This window comes from Netta rufina (genome assembly GCF_964035555.1).
Source record: "Netta rufina genome assembly, chromosome: 4".
NCBI lineage: Eukaryota > Metazoa > Chordata > Aves > Anseriformes > Anatidae > Netta > Netta rufina.
Window position 1 is genome coordinate 63,759,020 of NC_140127.1, and position 19,320 is coordinate 63,778,339.

The 19,320-nt window shown below is 35.8% G+C and overlaps 1 protein-coding gene across 2 annotated transcripts; it reads left to right on the plus strand.

Annotated features, from left to right (window-relative positions):
• Position 1: 1 nt before the first annotated feature.
• On the plus strand, positions 2-18,433 carry ZBTB49 (zinc finger and BTB domain containing 49). 2 transcript variants are annotated; one of them, XM_084285798.1, is made up of 8 exons: positions 2-59; positions 1,155-1,328; positions 3,333-4,438; positions 10,261-10,307; positions 14,133-14,206; positions 14,871-14,953; positions 15,033-15,194; positions 17,181-18,433. In XM_084285798.1, exons 2-8 carry the CDS (start codon positions 1,177-1,179, stop codon positions 17,849-17,851), a joined length of 2,295 nt encoding a protein of 764 aa, XP_084141924.1. In that variant the 5' UTR covers positions 2-59; positions 1,155-1,176; the 3' UTR covers positions 17,852-18,433. The 2 variants fall into 2 exon arrangements, with proteins under 2 accessions (XP_084141924.1, XP_084141925.1); XM_084285799.1 differs by having other exon boundaries at positions 24-59; positions 1,137-1,328.
• Positions 18,434-19,320: the final 887 nt, after the last annotated feature.

Here is a 19,320-nt window from a genome sequence, read left to right on the forward strand (position 1 = left end):
GCGGCGGCGGAAGAGGCCGGGGCTGGCGCTGGGATGGAGCTGGGTGGTGGCCGGAGCCGGTAAGAGCAGGGCAGGGCCGGCTCCGTCGCCTCGGGGCTGAGGGGAGCCTGGGGGCTGCGCCTCAGAGCTGGCGGGTGGCGCTGGGTGCCCCCCGGGTGGGGACGTGCACGGCTGAGGCGGTGTGCTGGAAAGCGGGTTTGGTTTGTTTGTTAGTTTATTTATTTTAAAGCCTGCTGAAAGGCATGATTAAATAGGAGGGAGAAGGAAAGCCCGACACACTAACCCGCTTTAATGTGACAGGAGAAAAAGAAGCACGGTATAACAGTAAATAAAAATGTTGGAGCCAGCGGTGCTCATCAGAGTTGAGAATGAGGGCAACCACTTCTCCAGTTTAAACCGATGTGGTTTTTCTGCTTCATTTATTAATTAGAAGACTGGCCTGCAGGTGTCCTTTCGTATTCACAAGTGTGTTGGGAGGGAATTTCATCTTGCTTCCAAAAAAAGGAAGCGTAGAATCCAGTATAAATGTACTATAGGGGAATAATGGTACTTGTTTTCTCTTCAACCTATTAAAAAAGTGACTCTTAAGAGACTTTACATTTTGTTAAATTAAATAATTACCATGCTAACTTGTCTAATGAATCAGATTTGTGGGCACTGGGTCTAGCTACAACAGCAGGGAGTATGATACAAACAGTGCTGCTACAGAGTTCCCCCATGTTCAGGTTAAGGATGAAGTAACTGAGGTTATCCTCTACAAATACTACTGTGGTTTTAGGTCTGCTATGTTTTTACCTTAGAACCTTCCCATCAAAGTTGTGTAAATTGCTTGTTCTGTGGTTATAGAGTTCTGTTTATTGGCAGCACCGCTAGCACGTTTTTGCAGAAGCTTATCATAAAAAAAAATCATTAAAATAAATATTTCATATATATACTGTTGATTTGTACTGGTGAACAATATTATGACTCATCTTTAAACAGACAAATGTGTTTAGAGCTCATGTGGCAGTTTAAACTGTCCAGTTTAGACCTGCCCAGACTGTAAAAAGCTGTTTCCTTCGGGAGCTAAAAGTTGTGAAAATGTTCTTCATATTCTAAATTCATTTTGAAAGTTTGGTATTTAAAATTCATCTTAGCATTTTATTTCATTGTAGGTAATGTAAGTGATTTTCTAGCATGGACACTGTTGCTAGCCATAGTTGTCATCTTCTCCAGCAGCTCCATGAACAGCGCATTCAGGGTCTTCTCTGTGACTGCATGTTGGTGGTAAAAGGTGTCTGCTTCAAAGCACACAAAAATGTATTAGCTGCTTTCAGTCAATATTTCAGGTATGTGGTAGAAAATTCTTCTATTAAAAAAGTGAACTAAGTGCTGTTATTTGAGGTTTTCTCTGAGAAGGTACTTTTTTTTCTGGTAGTTCTAGACAATGTAACTATTAGAGGGGCAGGTAAAAAGTTAAACTGTTTGTCCAGAGATAAATCTGTATCATGTATTACATCTAATTAAAAACTGTGACCATCCTAATTTATTTTCTGGGTGTATGTAATTAACTATTACACTGAGTTCAGAACTTTCTTGTTCATTACTGGCTTACAGTGCTTCATATAATGGATTCTTGGCAGAGGCCTGCAAACAGTAATTCAGTATAAAAATATAACTGTTTACAAGGAGTGTAGTACTGAACACGAGCAGAGACAGATAAGGGATATAATGGGTGAAACGATTCACATCATCCATTTCTGTTTGGTAGAGTCTGAAATAAAGTTTGAGTGGATACATAACTATTGAACCTCTACATAGAACACATTATCAGAGACAAATGTCTGTATCTTATGCAGGTGGCTCACGAAGCAATGTCACAGGTTTCCTTCCTGTTCCTATGGCCCTCCCATTGACCTCCAAAATTTCAAGGGATGCTGGTTCACCCAATTTAGTGTTTATTTATGAGTAAGCTGTTTGATACGGCTTTTTTGACTTTGCTTCTTGAAGCATCTCAAAACCTTGACAACTGATGCTTATAGAAGAAAATTATTTCATATATTATGAACAGGGAAAAAAAGAACAACAGCTTTTTCTGCAGTAGTGTTGTAATCCTGATGATGATGTGGAATTGTGCCCAAAGACTAAATTTTTAAAGTAGTCAAAGAGAGCTAGGCACTCAATTCTATCTCAAATTCGGTAGGATATAAGTGGTTAATTCAGTTAGACTCTCAACCCAGATCTGCTTATTATAGTTCTGGTTTTAATTTAGATAATATGAGCCGGATTTATGAAAAATTTGGATGCAGATACTTACTTCAGAGTAGCGTGTAAGTATGAGGATAGGATAAGTTGCAGGGATGCACCTGAAACTGCTTTTCTGAAGTTTAAGCCTAGGCTCTAATTTGCTTAAGCTTCACTGCTTATTGGTATTATGCCTAGCTTTCAACAAACCTAATTTGAGAGTTAAACCCATGCAGAGGGATCTTGAAATTCAAGGTATTTCCTGGTGTAGCAGGCTATCTACGTAGGAATGACCTGACCCCATATACATCATATATATACACATATATACATGTACATACATATAAGTGTGTGTGTGTGTATCATCATCTACTGTGGAATTATTAGGTTAGAAACTGGGGATTTGAACAGAAGAGCATGAAGTTCCTGAATGAGACAGAGTACAAAGTCAGTCTAGAATTAGTTATGCATATTAAGATCTACAGCTCTGATGTGAGAATACTTTACATCAAATAGAAGTCTCATGAATTCAGACACTTTAAGGGTACAGTGATGATTCAGTGGGGAATGGTTGGGCTACTGTTTTAGGCTCACATACCTATATTCTTCATTTTTCTTTTACTTGGCTCTTGTTCAGTACCAGTACCAGACAAGCTCGGCTGTCAGAATAATTTTGCTGACTTTGAGGTCCATCTTCTCCTTTTTACTAGCAAATTGCCATGATGGAAGGGGAAGCATTGTTCTGGGTCAATCAACTTTTGCAAACAGTCCACAAATACACGACTGCTTCTAATATTTAAATAACATTGGATAAGGAACTGCAAATATAGGGTGTGTTTTCAACACATTAAAAAAAATAGGCAAAAATTTTTAAAGGATCTTCTGCTTTGATTTCTACTTTAAGTGTAATTGTATAGGGGTAATAGTATTCAACATATTCAAGCAGTTTTGAAAAGTTCATGTGCAAAAACACAGCAGTGTAGGTAAGACCATCTAGTGTAAGTTTTTGATCCTTAGGCAGTCTGTTGGAAGTGTATGTGTGTATATATATTTTCATAAAAGTGTTTTTAAATTATTTGTGTGTTTGAGTATTTGCCTTATTTTATCAGGACCCTTTTTCAGAATTCTTCAGGCCAGAAGAATGATGTCTTTCATTTGGACATTAAAAACGTAGGTGGAATAGGCCAGATCTTGGACTTCATGTACACCTCTCATCTGGATCTTAGTCAGGACAACGTACAAGCTATGTTGGATATTGCACAGTGTCTTCAAGTGCAAAATGTGTTGAATATTTGCCACACCTTTTTAAAATCTTCTACAGCTGTAGAGCAATCAGCCAGCATGCCTTGTAGTAGTGTATTTTCTCTGCAGAACACTTTGAGTGCAGATACTGGTTGTGCCAGTGACAATTATGGAACAAACCTGTTACATGAATGCTCATCTGACACGCAAGCTAGTAAAGTCTTGGCTGACCACCATTCTCATGCATCGCAGTCTGTTAATCTTCATGCACCCTCAGGTGATGTACAGAAACAGTCACCTGACTCCTTAGATGGCAACTGCACAGAGCTCCCATTTAAGCAACCAAGTTACTATTATAAACTACGCAACTTTTACAGCAAACAGTTCTATAAGCAAAATGCTTGCTCTAATCAGGAGAGGGTAACAGAACAATCCTTTTCTTACAACACATCTACAGAAATAAACACAGCAGAGAATAATTCTTGTGCTGTCAGTCACTCTGAATGTATTCTGGACACCTCAGATCACTTACCATCAAACTTTCTGGTTCAGTCCTTGAATGAAGCTGCTCCAGATCAAGATGCAGACAGCACGCTTTTGCAGCCCAACAAACAGATGCGGCTGAAAAAGGCAGTGCATCTCAAAAAGTTAAATTTTCTGAGATCTCAGAAATCTGCAGAACACCCTCCTGAGCCTAAAAGTGATGACAGTAGAATAACAAGAGTAAATGAATCTGTAAATGAAAGTACCGTGGATGTGACAAATGTCAGAGTTACTGAAGAAAAAGAAGCTGAAGACTTGGTGAATTCTGAGAATTTTGAACAAACTGTTGAAATTGAAAGATCTCAAGGGCCTTTGGAACAAGAAGGCCAATCTCAGACTCTTCAGTCACAGAGACAGTATACTTGTGAATTATGTGGGAAGGCTTTCAAACACCCAAGCAATTTGGAGCTTCATAAAAGGTCTCATACAGGTACAGTAATCAATAACTTGGTCTGCAGACCAAATATTTCAATTGATGAGATTAAATAAAACTAAAGCGGATATAGTAAGATAGCTTTTATTTATAGTTTTAGCTTTTAGAGTCCTATTTCGAGGAACATTGTGTGATATTTCAATGAAAATTTAATTTTTGACATGCGTTTAAAAGAGGCATTTCTAGTCAGTTTGTCAGATTGTTCAGAAGTCCAAGGCAGATAACAACAAAAAATGGAAATGGATAGAAGAAAACATAAGTGTTCTTGAAAACCACAGTTCTCTCTCATCATATATTCATTGTGAACCAGAAGTGATAAGAGCTTGGTGGTCATTTCTTTTTGACCTGTTAAATATATTATTTAGTTTATATTTTTTCCTAGTATTAACAATTTTCATGATGTTCATTTAGAGAGTGATGCAAAAATAGGCTGTGGAGTAAATGGGATTAAATTTACTTTGTTCTCAATACTTATAGGTAATGCTGTTTTTAAACCTAGCACAGATTTAAGTATCTTTTTATTCTAGTGAAAAACAAGACCCAGTCTAATTTTGAATTAAGTAATTTGTCTTTTCAATTTAACCAGCATGTTCTATATTTCTACAACTTTAGCTTTGTTTTTCATAAAAAGTATTTTTTTTAATAATACCTTTAGTCAAGTAACACCATTGGTTTCATGTTTTTGAGATGGCATTGTTCCTGATTAACCTGTTGAATACTTCTATCCTTCTTTTTTCCCTATAATAAATATACAAATGTATCTCTCCTGGTCTTATCAGATAAACAACACTTTTCAAATGATGCACGTATTGTTACTTTGATAGCAGATGTGAGTCCCTCGTAACAGACATTAATTCATTTTGTTAATTGAGCCTTAGCATTAAGAATTTATTTATCCATGTGAGTAGTAGAAAAATCATTCCAGAAAATAAGAACAGTTTGCACTGATTCCTGAAGTTTTCACTCATTATATTTGACTTTCTGTATGTTCACATTACTGGTATTATTGTTTTAATTTGGTCTCCTGTGACACAGTTGCGTGTCTTTTACCTCTGTATTCTCTTTGCCTTATATATTTTAATTTGAACTTACATCATCAGGTATGTTTTAATATCTTACAAATTTCAGGAAAATAGGTGGTCAGATAGAAGACAGAGCATCTAGAGAAGTCCCAACTGAGGGAGAAACTCTGAAGTTGGTAAAATGTGAGCTTATGGTAGAGAATGAACATGGGAGAAGCCTGTTATAATTTGCACTTCCTTAAGACATCTTAATCACTGGAAGGAAACTGGATTTCATCAATCTGGTGCCCATTAGACTACTTGCCTTTTTAAGAGTTTGTTGCCTGAGTGATAGACTTAATTATTGTATGATCCCAAGTCTGGTAAACCATTTGAAATAACTTTAGAAGGGGTAAAGTAAACTATGAACTTCATGTATTTATTGTAACTTAAAGGTTAAAGGAGTGGACCGGGTACTAAACTTCATATAGCAAATAGACTAGGACTCCTGCTATGAGTGTTTTAAAATTTTGATTTCTATAGATGCAGTGATCAGCAAATGCTTACCAGTGTAGGAAATGGAAAAAGAGGAAAAGGATTGCAGTAACTTTGCAAGGTTATTTGTGTTGCTACTCATTTCTTCTTTTTTGACTTCTGTGCATTTACACCTGCTTCCACTTCACTTGAGCTCTAGTGGATGTTGTTACGTTCCACACAACGCACCATGTAAGAAAAGTGATCCTAGACTTGATTTTGTTGCTGCTGTCCTCTCTACTAGTCTGTGTTTATATTAGATTCAGGAATTCCATGCAGTTTTTAATGCACTGTGTTCTTCCCATAGTTTTCCAAAAGTTCCAAACTTGAATACTCCTTAACGTAGCATTAACATTCTTCAGTACGTGTGCTAAGCTGATAAAGTTTAAGAACATAAGTTTAATAAATAATAATCACATCAAAGAAGGATGAAAAATTATTGAAAGAATATAAATAAACATGCCTGTTTGCTTACCTGTTTTTCTGGGGTCATGGTACTTTGTTTTTAAATACCAGCTAGTGTGAAAAGAATACTTGGGAAATCAAAGCAGACATTGAGTAGGATGTTAGCATAGGAAGGATGTATAGCTGAAGGTACAGGGCACATCAGCTTCATTAATAAGTACACTGCTAGTTAAGTATTAATGTAAGTATATCCTCAGAGCCATTTCTATCCATATTCCACCTCAGAAAGCACAGCTAAATATCACAAACTGTCATCTGATCAATTTTATTTTAAAATGTATCTTTTCTAGAACTGAGGGCAAGCAAGCACTTAAGTATTATAGTTCATACTGAAAGTCCTTCATATCTGGCTTTGATAATGGAATTAAGTTACTAAAGTAACTAAGTTACTAAAGTAAGTTACTAAAAAGGATTTTTCACAACGGGAATCTATGTTTTAACCCACAAATGACAACTTTTTCAACGTAAGTGCTGTAGTGGCCTAGTTGTCAAGAAAGCACATGTGAAATTCCCTGTCCCTGAGAACTAGGATTACTAAAGAATTGACATGTTCGTATGGTTGCATTGATGAATTGTTTACACAAAGCACAAGCATAATGTGTTCAACACAAGGCATTGTATTGGGCTGAGTAGCTGTTTTAATTGTATTGCTAATGGCCATTTAAAGGAATCTCTAAATAGAGATTATTGGATTTACTTACAAGATTGGCTTTGACTTGATTGAGTATTGTAATTTGTTTTAATTAGATTGGCCTCAGTGGCAGAACCTGTCTGGAAAAAAAGGAAGCAAATAAGCACTTCACACCTATCCAGTAAAAAGCAATTATTATTTTTAAAAAATATTTTCAGGAAATATCTCGTTTTAAAAACATAAATTGTCAGGATTGAAAAAAACAGGAGCGGAGTTAACTGTCATGTAATATACTGTTGATCCTCAGTGTTTTCATTCTGAGCTTGACTAGAGCAAGCTGCCAGCACTCCATGCATTAGCGGGTCCTGCTCCTCATCTTTATGATCTCTTGAGGACTTGAGGAACATCGCTGCCTTCATGCCTTTCTTCTCTGGAGCTGATATACTGCTGCACTGATCGTACTACTGTGTACTTTATCATTTCTTCTTGCAGTGTTGAACAAGAAGGATGCAACAGAAGATAGAAAATACAAAGCAGTCTAAAGGTTTAGTACCTTAGTCTCCTGGATATTCGTTTAAGCATCATTATAATTGTAGTTAAGGTACTTTTTTTTTTTTAATGCACAAAAAAAAATCTCTATTGCTTTTGATCCAACAGTGTTATTTGAGAAGATCAGTGTTGATCTCAGATAAGGTTTTCCTTTTGGAATTTAATGACAGTCATAGAATAATTTAGGTTGAAAGGAACCTCTGGAGGTCATCTATTCCAACTCTCTGCTCAAAGCAGAGATTTGGGTTGTCAAATCAGATTGGGTTGTTTTGTAATATCTACAAGGACAGAGATTGGCCACAGCCTCTCCAGGAAACTTGTTTGAGTGTTTCACCATCCTCATAGGGTAAAAGTTTTTTCCTATTATCTACTGATCTAACTCATGTCTGTTGCCCCTTGTCTCATCACTGTGTAGCTTCAGGAAGAATATGGTTCCATCAGCCTTCCCATTAGATGATCGTAGACAGAAGTATGATTTCCTGTTAGCTTTCTCTTCTTAAGGTATGGTCTCACCAGTGACACGTAGAGGAGAATCATCTTCAGCTTGCTAGCTGCACTCTTCCTAATAAAGCCTGGGAAGCAGTTAGAATGCATTACCTTGCATTGCTGCAATACTCTGAGTAATTTAGTATTTCTGCTGGGATTCATCTTGCAATAGGCTACTTGGTTGTTTGCAGTTTTATGCGAGCACAGACCTGTTCTCCAAAAACTAATTGGATTGTTTTTTTACAAACTTTTTAAAATTATTTTATCTTTCATCATCAGGGGTTAAAAAAAAACCCTAATTATTTGAAACAGAGAGTACAGTTTTAATGAGATTGCATGCAGCCTACAACAACCACTGTGAACAATTTGACTCTTGAATTTTATCCTTCCCCTTCCAGCTATTTTAGGGTGGATTTCTGTTCAGTTGACATCTTTTGTGTCAACATTAGCTTTTTGCTGTAGGTAATTTCTGCAGAAGTTGCCACTATAGTTTTTTGTCTTCCATTCCAAATTACTGCAATGCCTCTGTGGTTGTCAGAACTGGTTGTCAGAAGCTTTCCCAGTTGCCACAGTTCTGGCTTCCTGTTGGTTTCATGTATATTTGTGCTGTCAGTGCCAGAACTTTTAGTGTTTTGAGTATTTAGAGACATATTGAAATCAAGCCTCTGTATTCTTTAGAGTTGATTTATTGGTTTCTTAATTTTTAACTTTAATTGAATAAAAGCTTTATTGAAATTGAAGTTTTCTATTCATCAATACTTAGAAAAAGTAAATTTAGCCTTAAATTGGCAGAGTAACTGGAAGACTGCTGCCTGTTTGTGAAGCCATATAACTATGTTGACTCAGTGGTTTAACATCTAAGATAATTGCATTTGATCCCTGATCCTGAATGATGCTGAAACAGCATCACCTTTATTTGGCAGCAAAGATGGAAAATGGAACTTCAACACCTGGATATTGCAGATGATGCTCCTAATGAGGATGGAGCAAGAATGGTGATGTAGTGAATACCTGCTCAAAAATAAGGCCATGGCCAAGAGGTGCTCTGTAAAATCAGGAGAATGATTATTAAAATAAATGACTCAAAATCTAAAGATTTTTATTTATTACAAAGAATGAAGCAAAGTGTAAAATCTGTTTTTCCCTCTGGAAACATCTGCATCTAAAGCATGGTGATTTATACTAATTCTTTAGTTTCCTTGTATCTGTGGGCCAGATTACAGATGTGCTTTTAAAGTACAGTTAGACTCATGAAAATATCACTAGAAGTCTGACTGTCATTGAATTCAATGTTATTTGAGCATTATTATTTTCTTTGAAAATTCCGGAAGATGTGTAGAGATTTTTATCAACTGTAAAAAACACAAACTATGCAGGGAAGAAATACTTACGAAATACTCTAGGGGATAAAAAGTAATGAGATTTTTGTTTCTGACTAACAGCAATAGTACTGTAGCACTCTAGATTGAGCATCAAGTTATTTTCAAGTGCTAAAGTGGGCTGCACTAGCTTTTTACTAACGTTACTCAAAGCTAAATTTTTTGGAGATTCAAAAATACAATTTTTAGATGAATAAATTCAGGATTTTAAAGCAAAATATTTGGGTTAATTTTCTTATACTCCTACGCAGATTGAGAGCTTGAAGACAAGTGTGTTTGCTGGGAGTGAATGGCTACATGCTGATCAGAGATGTATGGTACCCTTTGAGTGGAGAAAACAGAAATTAGCTTCTCTGCATTCCATATTCTTTTTAAGAGAGGGCCTTTGTGAGTATAAGTGGAAGGACTGGTGTATTCTGTAAATTTTTTTGTTGTTGTAGTAGGACCCTGTCATCTGTTCTGTTCCAGCAGGTATGGCACTCCTTTCATGTGGGGGAAAAAAAGGAATTAATAATAATATGTAGCACTCCCATTCATATCAAAATTCTTCTACTTATTTTTGAAAAATAAATTCTGTTTCTGAGCAAGTTTGCCTTAAAAGCTCAATGGTTAATGCTGTACTCCCCTCTTAAGTTTCCCCTTAAATATATGGGTAAGTGTCCTTTCGGGGATATTCTTATTTTTACATTATATGTGTTTAAAGGAAGTGTACCAATTTAAAGGATTTGTGTTCTCTTGCAGCTATTAGAAGTTCTATGTTTCTTCTCCTTTTAGGTGAAAAACCTTTTGAATGTAACATTTGTGGGAAACACTTCTCACAGGTGGGAATATTTTATATTATGGTATTACACTTGAAATTGAAATGCATCTGTGTATTGATTTTAAAAATAAACATGTCCATAGATTAGTAAGTTTTGCTCAGAGAGACTTAACTTCAGGGGTAAAATATTAAAACAACTTATATGAAAATAACACATTAAATGTTTTAGATTTCTTTTACATGTTTTGTACCTTTGATTCTGTCTGCTCTCAGTAGATGTTTGTTATGTATTTTGTCTTCAAATGAGTGTTTAGGCATGGAGTCACAACTGATTTAAAAGAGCACTTTCATTCTCACTGTCCTATTGCCTTATACTTAGGAATGTATTCTGAATTTTCATCAGTGTTTAAAAAAAAAATAGAATTTTGTATGTGTTGTATTCATGGTAATTTCATCTTTGTAAAAAATAAGCAGGTTTTTTTAGTCAGATAAAAAAAAAAATGGCATCCATATAACTGAGCTCCATTTTCTTTATAATTAAGTACAGCAGGGTCTGTCTGAAGTTACAAAACTCAGGATTTTTAAGAAAATTCTCATGGAGTTCCCTATTCATATATGGGGCCTAAACTTTAGCCCTCTTATTTTGCCCTTCATTGCGTGCTGTTCTGAGTACAGCAGTTTGTTTGTATTTCTAAAATTTTGGTGCCTAGTTGTCTTGCGTTTCCAAAATTTCTATTCCTTTTCTATTTTCTTGTTTGGAATATTTACACCTAAGTATGGGAGGCAGTAGACAGGTGCATATTTTTATACTAAGATAGCATAACAAATATCATCTAATAAATCTTGGTTTTATGTGTCCTGGTTTAAGGATTAGACCTGTAGAATCTTTGTCCACTCACCCCCCAGTGCTTGTGTGTCTCTTGCTCCAATTTTGTAGTCCACTTGTGGGGTTTCTTTGGCCCGTGAATCTGATGCAGTTGCACACTCCACCCCAGTGGGGTATAACAGGGATATAATGCTGCATCCAGTGAGCAATACTGTTTCATTGTGATTATCAAGCCATTTGAGCAAAACTGGGTCTGCTTGTTAGCCAGAGAAAAAGCTTTTTCATTCACTTTGATGGATTGAACTAGTAGTTACTAAAAGAAAAATAGTGGGTATTTCCAAATTCCATTAAAAGTACTTTTGGAAAATGGAGTCGTGTTCTGTACTCTAGATCATACTGTGGGGGGAAGAGGGAATAAAAAAGCTTCTTGTATGCAGGTGTATGACAGGTAGGACAGACTCCTCATGCAACATACATTGCATTGCTCCTATTTAATAAAGAAAAGAAAAAAAAAGGAAATTTCCACTTTTTAATTAAACATTCTTAAACAGTTTCTCTCCCCTCCCTGTTAACCTCACTTGTCTGAAGGTATGGATAGATACGTGGTGATGTGCGATATTCTTCCAGAACATGAGCCATGGCATTCAGCTTGTGTATTGCACTTCTATCTCACATCATAAATGGGAACTTACACACTTGTGAGTGTACTCAGAACTTGAGTATACAGATGGGAACTTGCATACTTCTTGCTTCTGAATTGTGCAAATAAGCGAGACCAGAAAGTAAGATTTGAGGATAATTGCTATCTATTTTTTACTGAAATGACCATCTCTGATCTTGGGCTGTGTTAAACTTCTCAGTCTACAGGCACAGAAGTAGTAACACTTTTCTTATTTAAGCTTTCATGTTCTGTGCTTTGGAGACAACACAGTTGTTATGCCGAGTATGTCAGCTCCTGATGAATTTTACTGATGTTCCACTCAATGCAACGTGAAAGAGAAAATGAAGAAAGCAGAGAAAACTGAAACAGGAACTCATAGTCTGGAACAAGTAACAGTAAATTATTTTAGGAGAAAAAGGGTTCTTTTGTACTTCAAAGTCTGCATCTTTCCCTGCTAGTACGCAGCCTCTGGTCTCCTCTTACTAGTGACCAGGGCGTCATGCCTTACCTCCCAACTGCCTTCTGCTGCAGAGCCTCTTCAGGGGGCTGAAAGGCAGTAGCTGCTTTCTAAACACATGCCAATTGCAAATAGAGTAAGTCTAGTATCTCTGTCTGGTCTCTGCACTTATGAGGAATGGTGTGCAACCAGTGTCAGTAAGATGATTATTCTGAATATTTATTTTCCTTCACTGAAAAGCTTGCAAAAGTCCTCTTATGTTTTTTTTATTTGTCTGGCATGTTATGCTATAACTAAGGCTGTGTGCAACATTACAAGCTTAGGAAGGTTAGTAATGTATTTATTTCCTTTTTTTTTTTTTTTTTTTGAGTATCTCAGAGCAGTTAATAACAAGCTCATACCCTCATTAGGAAGAAGTGACAGAGGATTATAATAAAGAAATAAATCTGCTTGCTACTTTCTGTAGAATGCTATTATTCTAAACTAAAAATGTCTGTATGGGAGGTATTTCAGAATAAGTGTTGCACTTCAAATTCACATTCTCTCCTAATCGAGAATAACAAATGCATTTGATATGTTTTCTTTTGTGGCATGGATGGAGGTAAAGGTTCTGTCTCTCGTATGTTGCTCTCGAATGCACTTCTGCATAAATCCTCAGTCTTTGCAACACAAAGTCTTTACAAAAAAAAACACTTTATTCCATGGAGAAGTCAGTTCAGTCCATCATCTCCCACAGAAATAGGTACCCAGTGCCTCTTTTTGAATCAATTTCAGTGTTGTAAAGTGTGGCCATAGAGGACAGTGGTTCAGTCAGCTATCTGAAAAACCTTATGGGGGTTACAGAAAGCTTTCTGTGTACAGACTGATTCATTTAATATTATTTTGTGTCTGTGTCTGCAATAATTTAGTTTTGGTATATCATAACCTGTGATTACAGTCATTGATCGTTAAAGGTAATTTATATCTAAAGGAGTTAGGAGAAATTACTGAAGGGTCCCATTTTTGTTGCCTTACTGTGACTAAGGAGGATGTGATAATCTTTGCGTCCCCATCTTTCTGATAGAAGAGACCTAATATTCCTTCAGTGTACTTAGATAAAACTAAGCAGTTATCCATCAGAGGGAACAGAAGTGTTAAGAACTGACCCTGGGATAGTGTGCAGTTTTTTGTGGAACATCTGTAGCTCCTCTATCCAGACTGGCTGTATTTTTTGCCTTAAGAACTGGATTCTCAATGGAGCAGCTGTTCTGAAGCACTAGTGGTTTATTAAAAACGCCATTAGTAGGATGGTTTTGTGTAATTGTCATTGCCTGGCTTGCGTGCAAGCTAGCATGATTTTTACAGGATTGGGAAAAGAAAGAAGTGTAATGAAAATAAGTTACAAGTAATCCTATTTGTTGATTTCTGTACTTCCTGTTCCATTATCTTCTGATATGAGTAAATATTTATGGCTTTGGAGCACTTAGCTGTGAGTGTTTTATGGATAGCAAAATGTTTACCCTTTTTCTTTTCTTTTTAACCTTCTGGTAGGTGAATTCAGACGTCCCGATGTAACAGTATATTGTTTGTAGGACAGGGAAAATGAGACTAACATGAACCATATCACTAGTAAGTTTTCTTCTTGACTGCAATCTAGGTAGTGTCATTTTCATTTATAATTGGATCTGTTTTCAACTACAGGTTTTTCTTTTTTCCTGAGTGTTTGATTCCAGGCTTTTTTTTTCTCCTGTTCTTGTCGATGTATAATTGCATACATAAGCAATTTGTAATTGGAGTACATTGTAGTCTATCTTTACTGCTTGAGTTTCTACATGCATTGTAGTATTAACTGCTTCAGAATTAAGAATAAAAAGCCAGTCTTGTAGTTACCGTCATTAAGTTTTTATCTGCATACAACAACAGATTAGTTAAATTTAAATGCTTAAATTACTGTCCCTTTCAGGCAGGTAATCTGCAGACACATTTACGTCGACATTCTGGTGAAAAGCCATACATTTGTGAGATCTGTGGGAAAAGGTGAGTAGAATTGTTCATCCTGGTAAAGTTACCATGTTAGAAGTCGATTGTTTTCTTTCATCATCATGCTAAACTAAGGGACAAGAGCTAGGGCAGTGTGCTGCTGAATTTTGTCTAGAAGACACTGAGTTTAAATATTAACATACATAATATTTGCAAGTATCTTCTTGCAAGTCTCAATAAGATAAATGTGTCATACATACATAGTCTGTGGTCTTTGTTTTTTTATATATTATCTTTCGTTAAAGTTATACTGTTGTGTATTTGTTTTCATTATTTGTTTATATATTGTTTACGTTTTTGTCCATTTTCTGAGAATTATGCAGTATGGGAAACTTGACAGATTTAAGTGAAGTATTAAATATTTCTGACTTCTGCTAACAGGTGACAAAATACACTAATTTAGGAATAGCATTAGTACTTAAACTATGTTCAAGAAGAAAAAAGGTGAAGAGGTGTTTTTTTCCTATTATAAATTTAAATAGACATTACCAGCTTCAAAATGATTGCTATTTTTTGTTTTGTCTTTTAACATTTGGGTATATGTGTTTTAGATTTTAATCCTTGTTCAGAACATCAGATATTCATAGTTAGTTTCCATTTGATACTCAATAAGGAGAATAAGGGTTCTTATAAAGACAGTAATTGCGTTTCCATGTTACAGATTTGCTGCTTCTGGTGATGTTCAGCGTCACATTATTATTCATTCTGGAGAGAAGCCTCATCTGTGTGATATCTGTGGCAGAGGTATGCCTCTAAGTTTGTTTGTTTGTTTAAATTGAAATGTGAGGAGTCATTTTAATCTGTGTCTGTCACATTTTTCTAGGATTCAGCAACTTCAGTAATTTAAAGGAGCACAAAAAGACTCATACAGCAGATAAAGTATTCACCTGTGATGAATGTGGGAAGTCATTCAACATGCAACGAAAATTAGTAAAGCACCGAATTAGGCATACGGGAGAGAGACCATACAGCTGTTCAGCATGTGGTAAGACTTAATCTGCATAGTCTTGGCATGTCTTTGCTTTCTAAATAAGGGAAATAGGCTATGTCAGCAGAATAACAATTAACCAAAATAATTTTAAATTCATATACGAGGTTATGAAGGTTTTTAACAAAATTTTCTGTTTTGCATCCTTCATAGTTTATCTTTTTGGGGATCAAACTGTTTTAGCTGTTGTAAGTAAGTTCAGAAATGATTTTCAATTGAAGAATCCAGAAAGGAAATAAGGAATCAATATGTATCTGTTTGCTATAGGAACACTGATACTTGCTGCTTCAAAACACTCTTTATTTTCTGCTAGAAAGGTAGGTTTAGAATCACTTGTCTGTTAGTGGAATCTTCTTCTTTTCTTTCTTCCTTTTTTCTTTTTTTTTCCCAGTTGGGTACTGTTGAGATTGAGCTGCATTAGACCAAAAGAGTTGTTAGGAGTGTTTTACTACTTTGCTTCAACCTCTGGAATAAAATCAAAACTTGATCAATGCTTCATACCACAGAATATCCGTTTTCAAATTCTGCTAGATGGGTTATGCTTCCAAGTGGTCTGCAAATTGCTCTTTGATCAGTGATTCATCCTAGTATAACATAGTTTTCAGAAATTTCATTGTGTATCTGTATCTCTGTGTTACTTAGTATCCTGCATAGTACTTACTTTTCTGCCCCTAAGCGCTATTTTGGTATAATTTCATCTACTTTCTGAGGAAACAGCTTTGGAGGAAGGTACTTACCATATGATAATATCCAACTGCAGTATGTTTTATTTGTAATGTCTTGAGGCAACAACAAAATCTATAATTATTAGATCTTGCATCAGAGAGAGGAAATAAAGACACTCAGGATATGAAAGTATAAACAAAGATTTGCTTTACTGTCATTAAAACAAATTTATTTTCATCTTGTCTTATAGTGGGCTTTTGATCATTTTTCAGTTCTAGCCAGGTCATCTTGTACTGAGAGCAAGAATTGTGCAAAGACGTGATCAAGTGTTAAGTCATTCATTCACATTAAATTCACTCAAATTCCACATGTACTTCTGCAGTAATTTGTAATCTTACTTTTACTGTTTAATGGCTTTTTTGAGGAGATATCCAGGCAGTAGAATGAAAAATATACCAAAAACTGAGACTGTAATTTTACTGGGCTTTCAGATAATACTGTTTCTTTTAGTTGGTATCTGTCCATACAGAACAACATAATCTTTAACATAGCTAAAGTGAGGTAAAATCACAAAGAGGTATGAAATTATTTCTGTTCTCCTAAAGAACATGAGGTGTCTGAATCATATTCTGGAAATTAATGCTTTCTTTTTCTGTTGCACTTCTGCACTTTGCCTTGGTTTGGCCCCAGTCACTTTTTTCATTACAATGTGGTAATAGTGTATATTTGAGCCTGTGGTTCTGAAAACTGGCAAACAGCTAACTATTTAGTTATATTTTAACATTTACAGCAATAAAAAGTTAGCTTTGACACATTCTCTGGATAGAATATTAAAAAAAAAAAATGGTCTGCTGCAATATGTTAGCTCACTGTTTACAAAAAAGCGCTATAAGAGTAGTTCCTCTCTAATGAACAAATCATTACTTTCTATGATACAGTTCTCACTGGAAGAATACAATTAGAAGCTTGTCAGCATGCTGTTTTACGAGACAGAGGAATTTGATTGATCTTTTTATTTTACTTTTTTTTTTTTTCTTCCACAAAGATTGATACAAATCGAGGGCACTCACAGCTTTCAAATACTAATGGATATTCCTGTCTCTAGAGACAAAAACAAAAGCACTGGGAAATCCAAAAATCAGATCAAGGAGAAGAAACAAGTAATTGAATTGTACGAATTGAAGGAACTTGCTTGAACCTGTTCTAGATAAAGTACCACAACTGGCGTGTACCATAGCTCATCCTTTCTCAAATTAAAATATGTTTATGTACTTGTGTTAAGTACAAAATAGTAATATTAACACTTCTGTCTTGTAGGGAAATGTTTTGCAGGCTCTGGTGACCTGCGTAGACATGTGAGGACTCACACAGGAGAAAAACCCTATACTTGTGAAACTTGTAACAAATGCTTCACTCGCTCTGCTGTTCTGCGGCGGCACAAGAAAATGCATTGTAAAGCCACCGATGAAGGTCCAAACACACTCGACGAATTTGCTCAAGGGATGGAAACTTCTGATCTTGAGAAATCTCAGAATTCGGACACTTTTAGCCAAGAAATGTCTGTTACATTATTACCAGTTTCAGTTAAATTTCCCATTCGTCCAACTGCAAATTCAACTGAATTTGATAATTCTGGAGATTCTTACTGTAAGCTGCGATCAATGATTCAACACAATGACTCAGCAAACCAACAGAAACTGAATGTGGATTCTGCTAAACTCCCAAAAGCTCAGACGCAGCAAACGCCACCAACACCATATGCTTATACAGATGTAGATGGATCTTCTGCAGAAGAACCCTTACAGGCTGATAATATTTCCATGATTCGTCCCTCTATGGTTACTTTGGACAGTCACTGTAATGATCCACTAGGCAGTCGAACATCATCTGCTGCGTACAAGAATACTGAAGGACCGTTTTTCTCTAGCATGACCCTCTGGGGTTTAGCTATGAAGACTTTGCAGAATGAAAGTGAATTGGAGCAATGAGGGCTCAGGTTACTGAATCAAAACTTAGAGGCATTTCATGCAATAGATATATCTGTGTTGTGATTACACTGCAGTGTTGAGAGGTCTGAGCTAGTTTTTAAGCCAACTAGTTTGGGTACTGTGAGATCGAGGTACACATGCCCAGAACCCAGTGTAGGCTGCCTTTACATTGCTTCTCAGCAAAGTTCAAATCTAGTTTTGGGGATCTTTGTTCTTCTGTTACTGCACTGTGTAGCTGTTCTGTTGTCAGGATTTGCTAAAATTTGCCTTTTTTGTTTTTCAATCTGGTAATGGAAGAAAGGATGGCCTAATGTCAAGTTTCTTTCTGAGTGCAATTCAACAATGGGTTGTCAGAGTTTTATGAGGATGTAAATATGAAAAGAGGGAAACATTTGAACAAATCCCTGCTGAACCTGAGTTTGAGTAGTGGCTTTCTTACCAGTAGGACCGTTGGTTTACATGACTTGAGTATTGTGGTATTAAAATTAAATGTTAAATACTGGACAATATTTGTGATAGTGCAAAATAACTGTATATCTAGAAACTTTATTTTTTTTACAATAAAATCTTTTTTTAGTATTTTATAAACTATTTTGCACAGATGATTATTTGTACAATGAAGACCGAGGTCAGGAAATGCTAACTTAATTTGAATAAAGGGAAGTTGTTTTACATTTTATCTTAATTGCGCACTTTGTTTCATCTTTTTATGAAAGCTTTTCAATAAGAAAATTCTATCTGTTCCAGGTGTCTTTACAATGCTAATGGGAATATAAAATACGTGCAGTCAAAGTACCAGTAGATTGCCTTGTATTTCAGTGAATTAGTGTAAAACATTAGCTAATTAATGGAGTTAATAGTTTATTACTGGATAGAAACTTTGCTTACAGGCCTTCTCTGCTCTGTTGCTTGGTTGTATTCATTTTCAGTATTGATCTGTTCCTGCATGTTTGACTGCTTGCTACGGTCATGTGACTTTTGCAGGTCTGACTTTTTCCAACCCATCAGAAAATTTTAGCAGCATGTTGTCAAGTTTTACTCTAAAACATTATTTAGATTTAGTTTCTGAAATGAAAATATCCCTGTACTAAACTTCTGCTCTTTGAAGTTCATTCACAGGCTGGAAAGTCTGTTTGAAGTTCATACTTCTCATTTCCTACAAAAGTCTCTATGTTTGCTGCTAGCATGACAACTGTGAGTATGGGTACGTCCGGTATTATGTGATAGCACTACAAGACTTCAGAGTTGTACTTGCATGAAAAATAGTCCAGTGTTTATTTGGGACTACAAAATCACATAGAATCCTAAACAGCTAGTTATTTATAATTTTTGGTTGTGAAAATAAGCAGTTTGTAGGCTGAAAACTAGATTTGCATTGTATTGCAACAGCTAACTAAAGATCACCACTATCACCACTATTTTCATAACAATGCAGTTCCTCTGCTAATATATATACAAGTTTTTTGTAA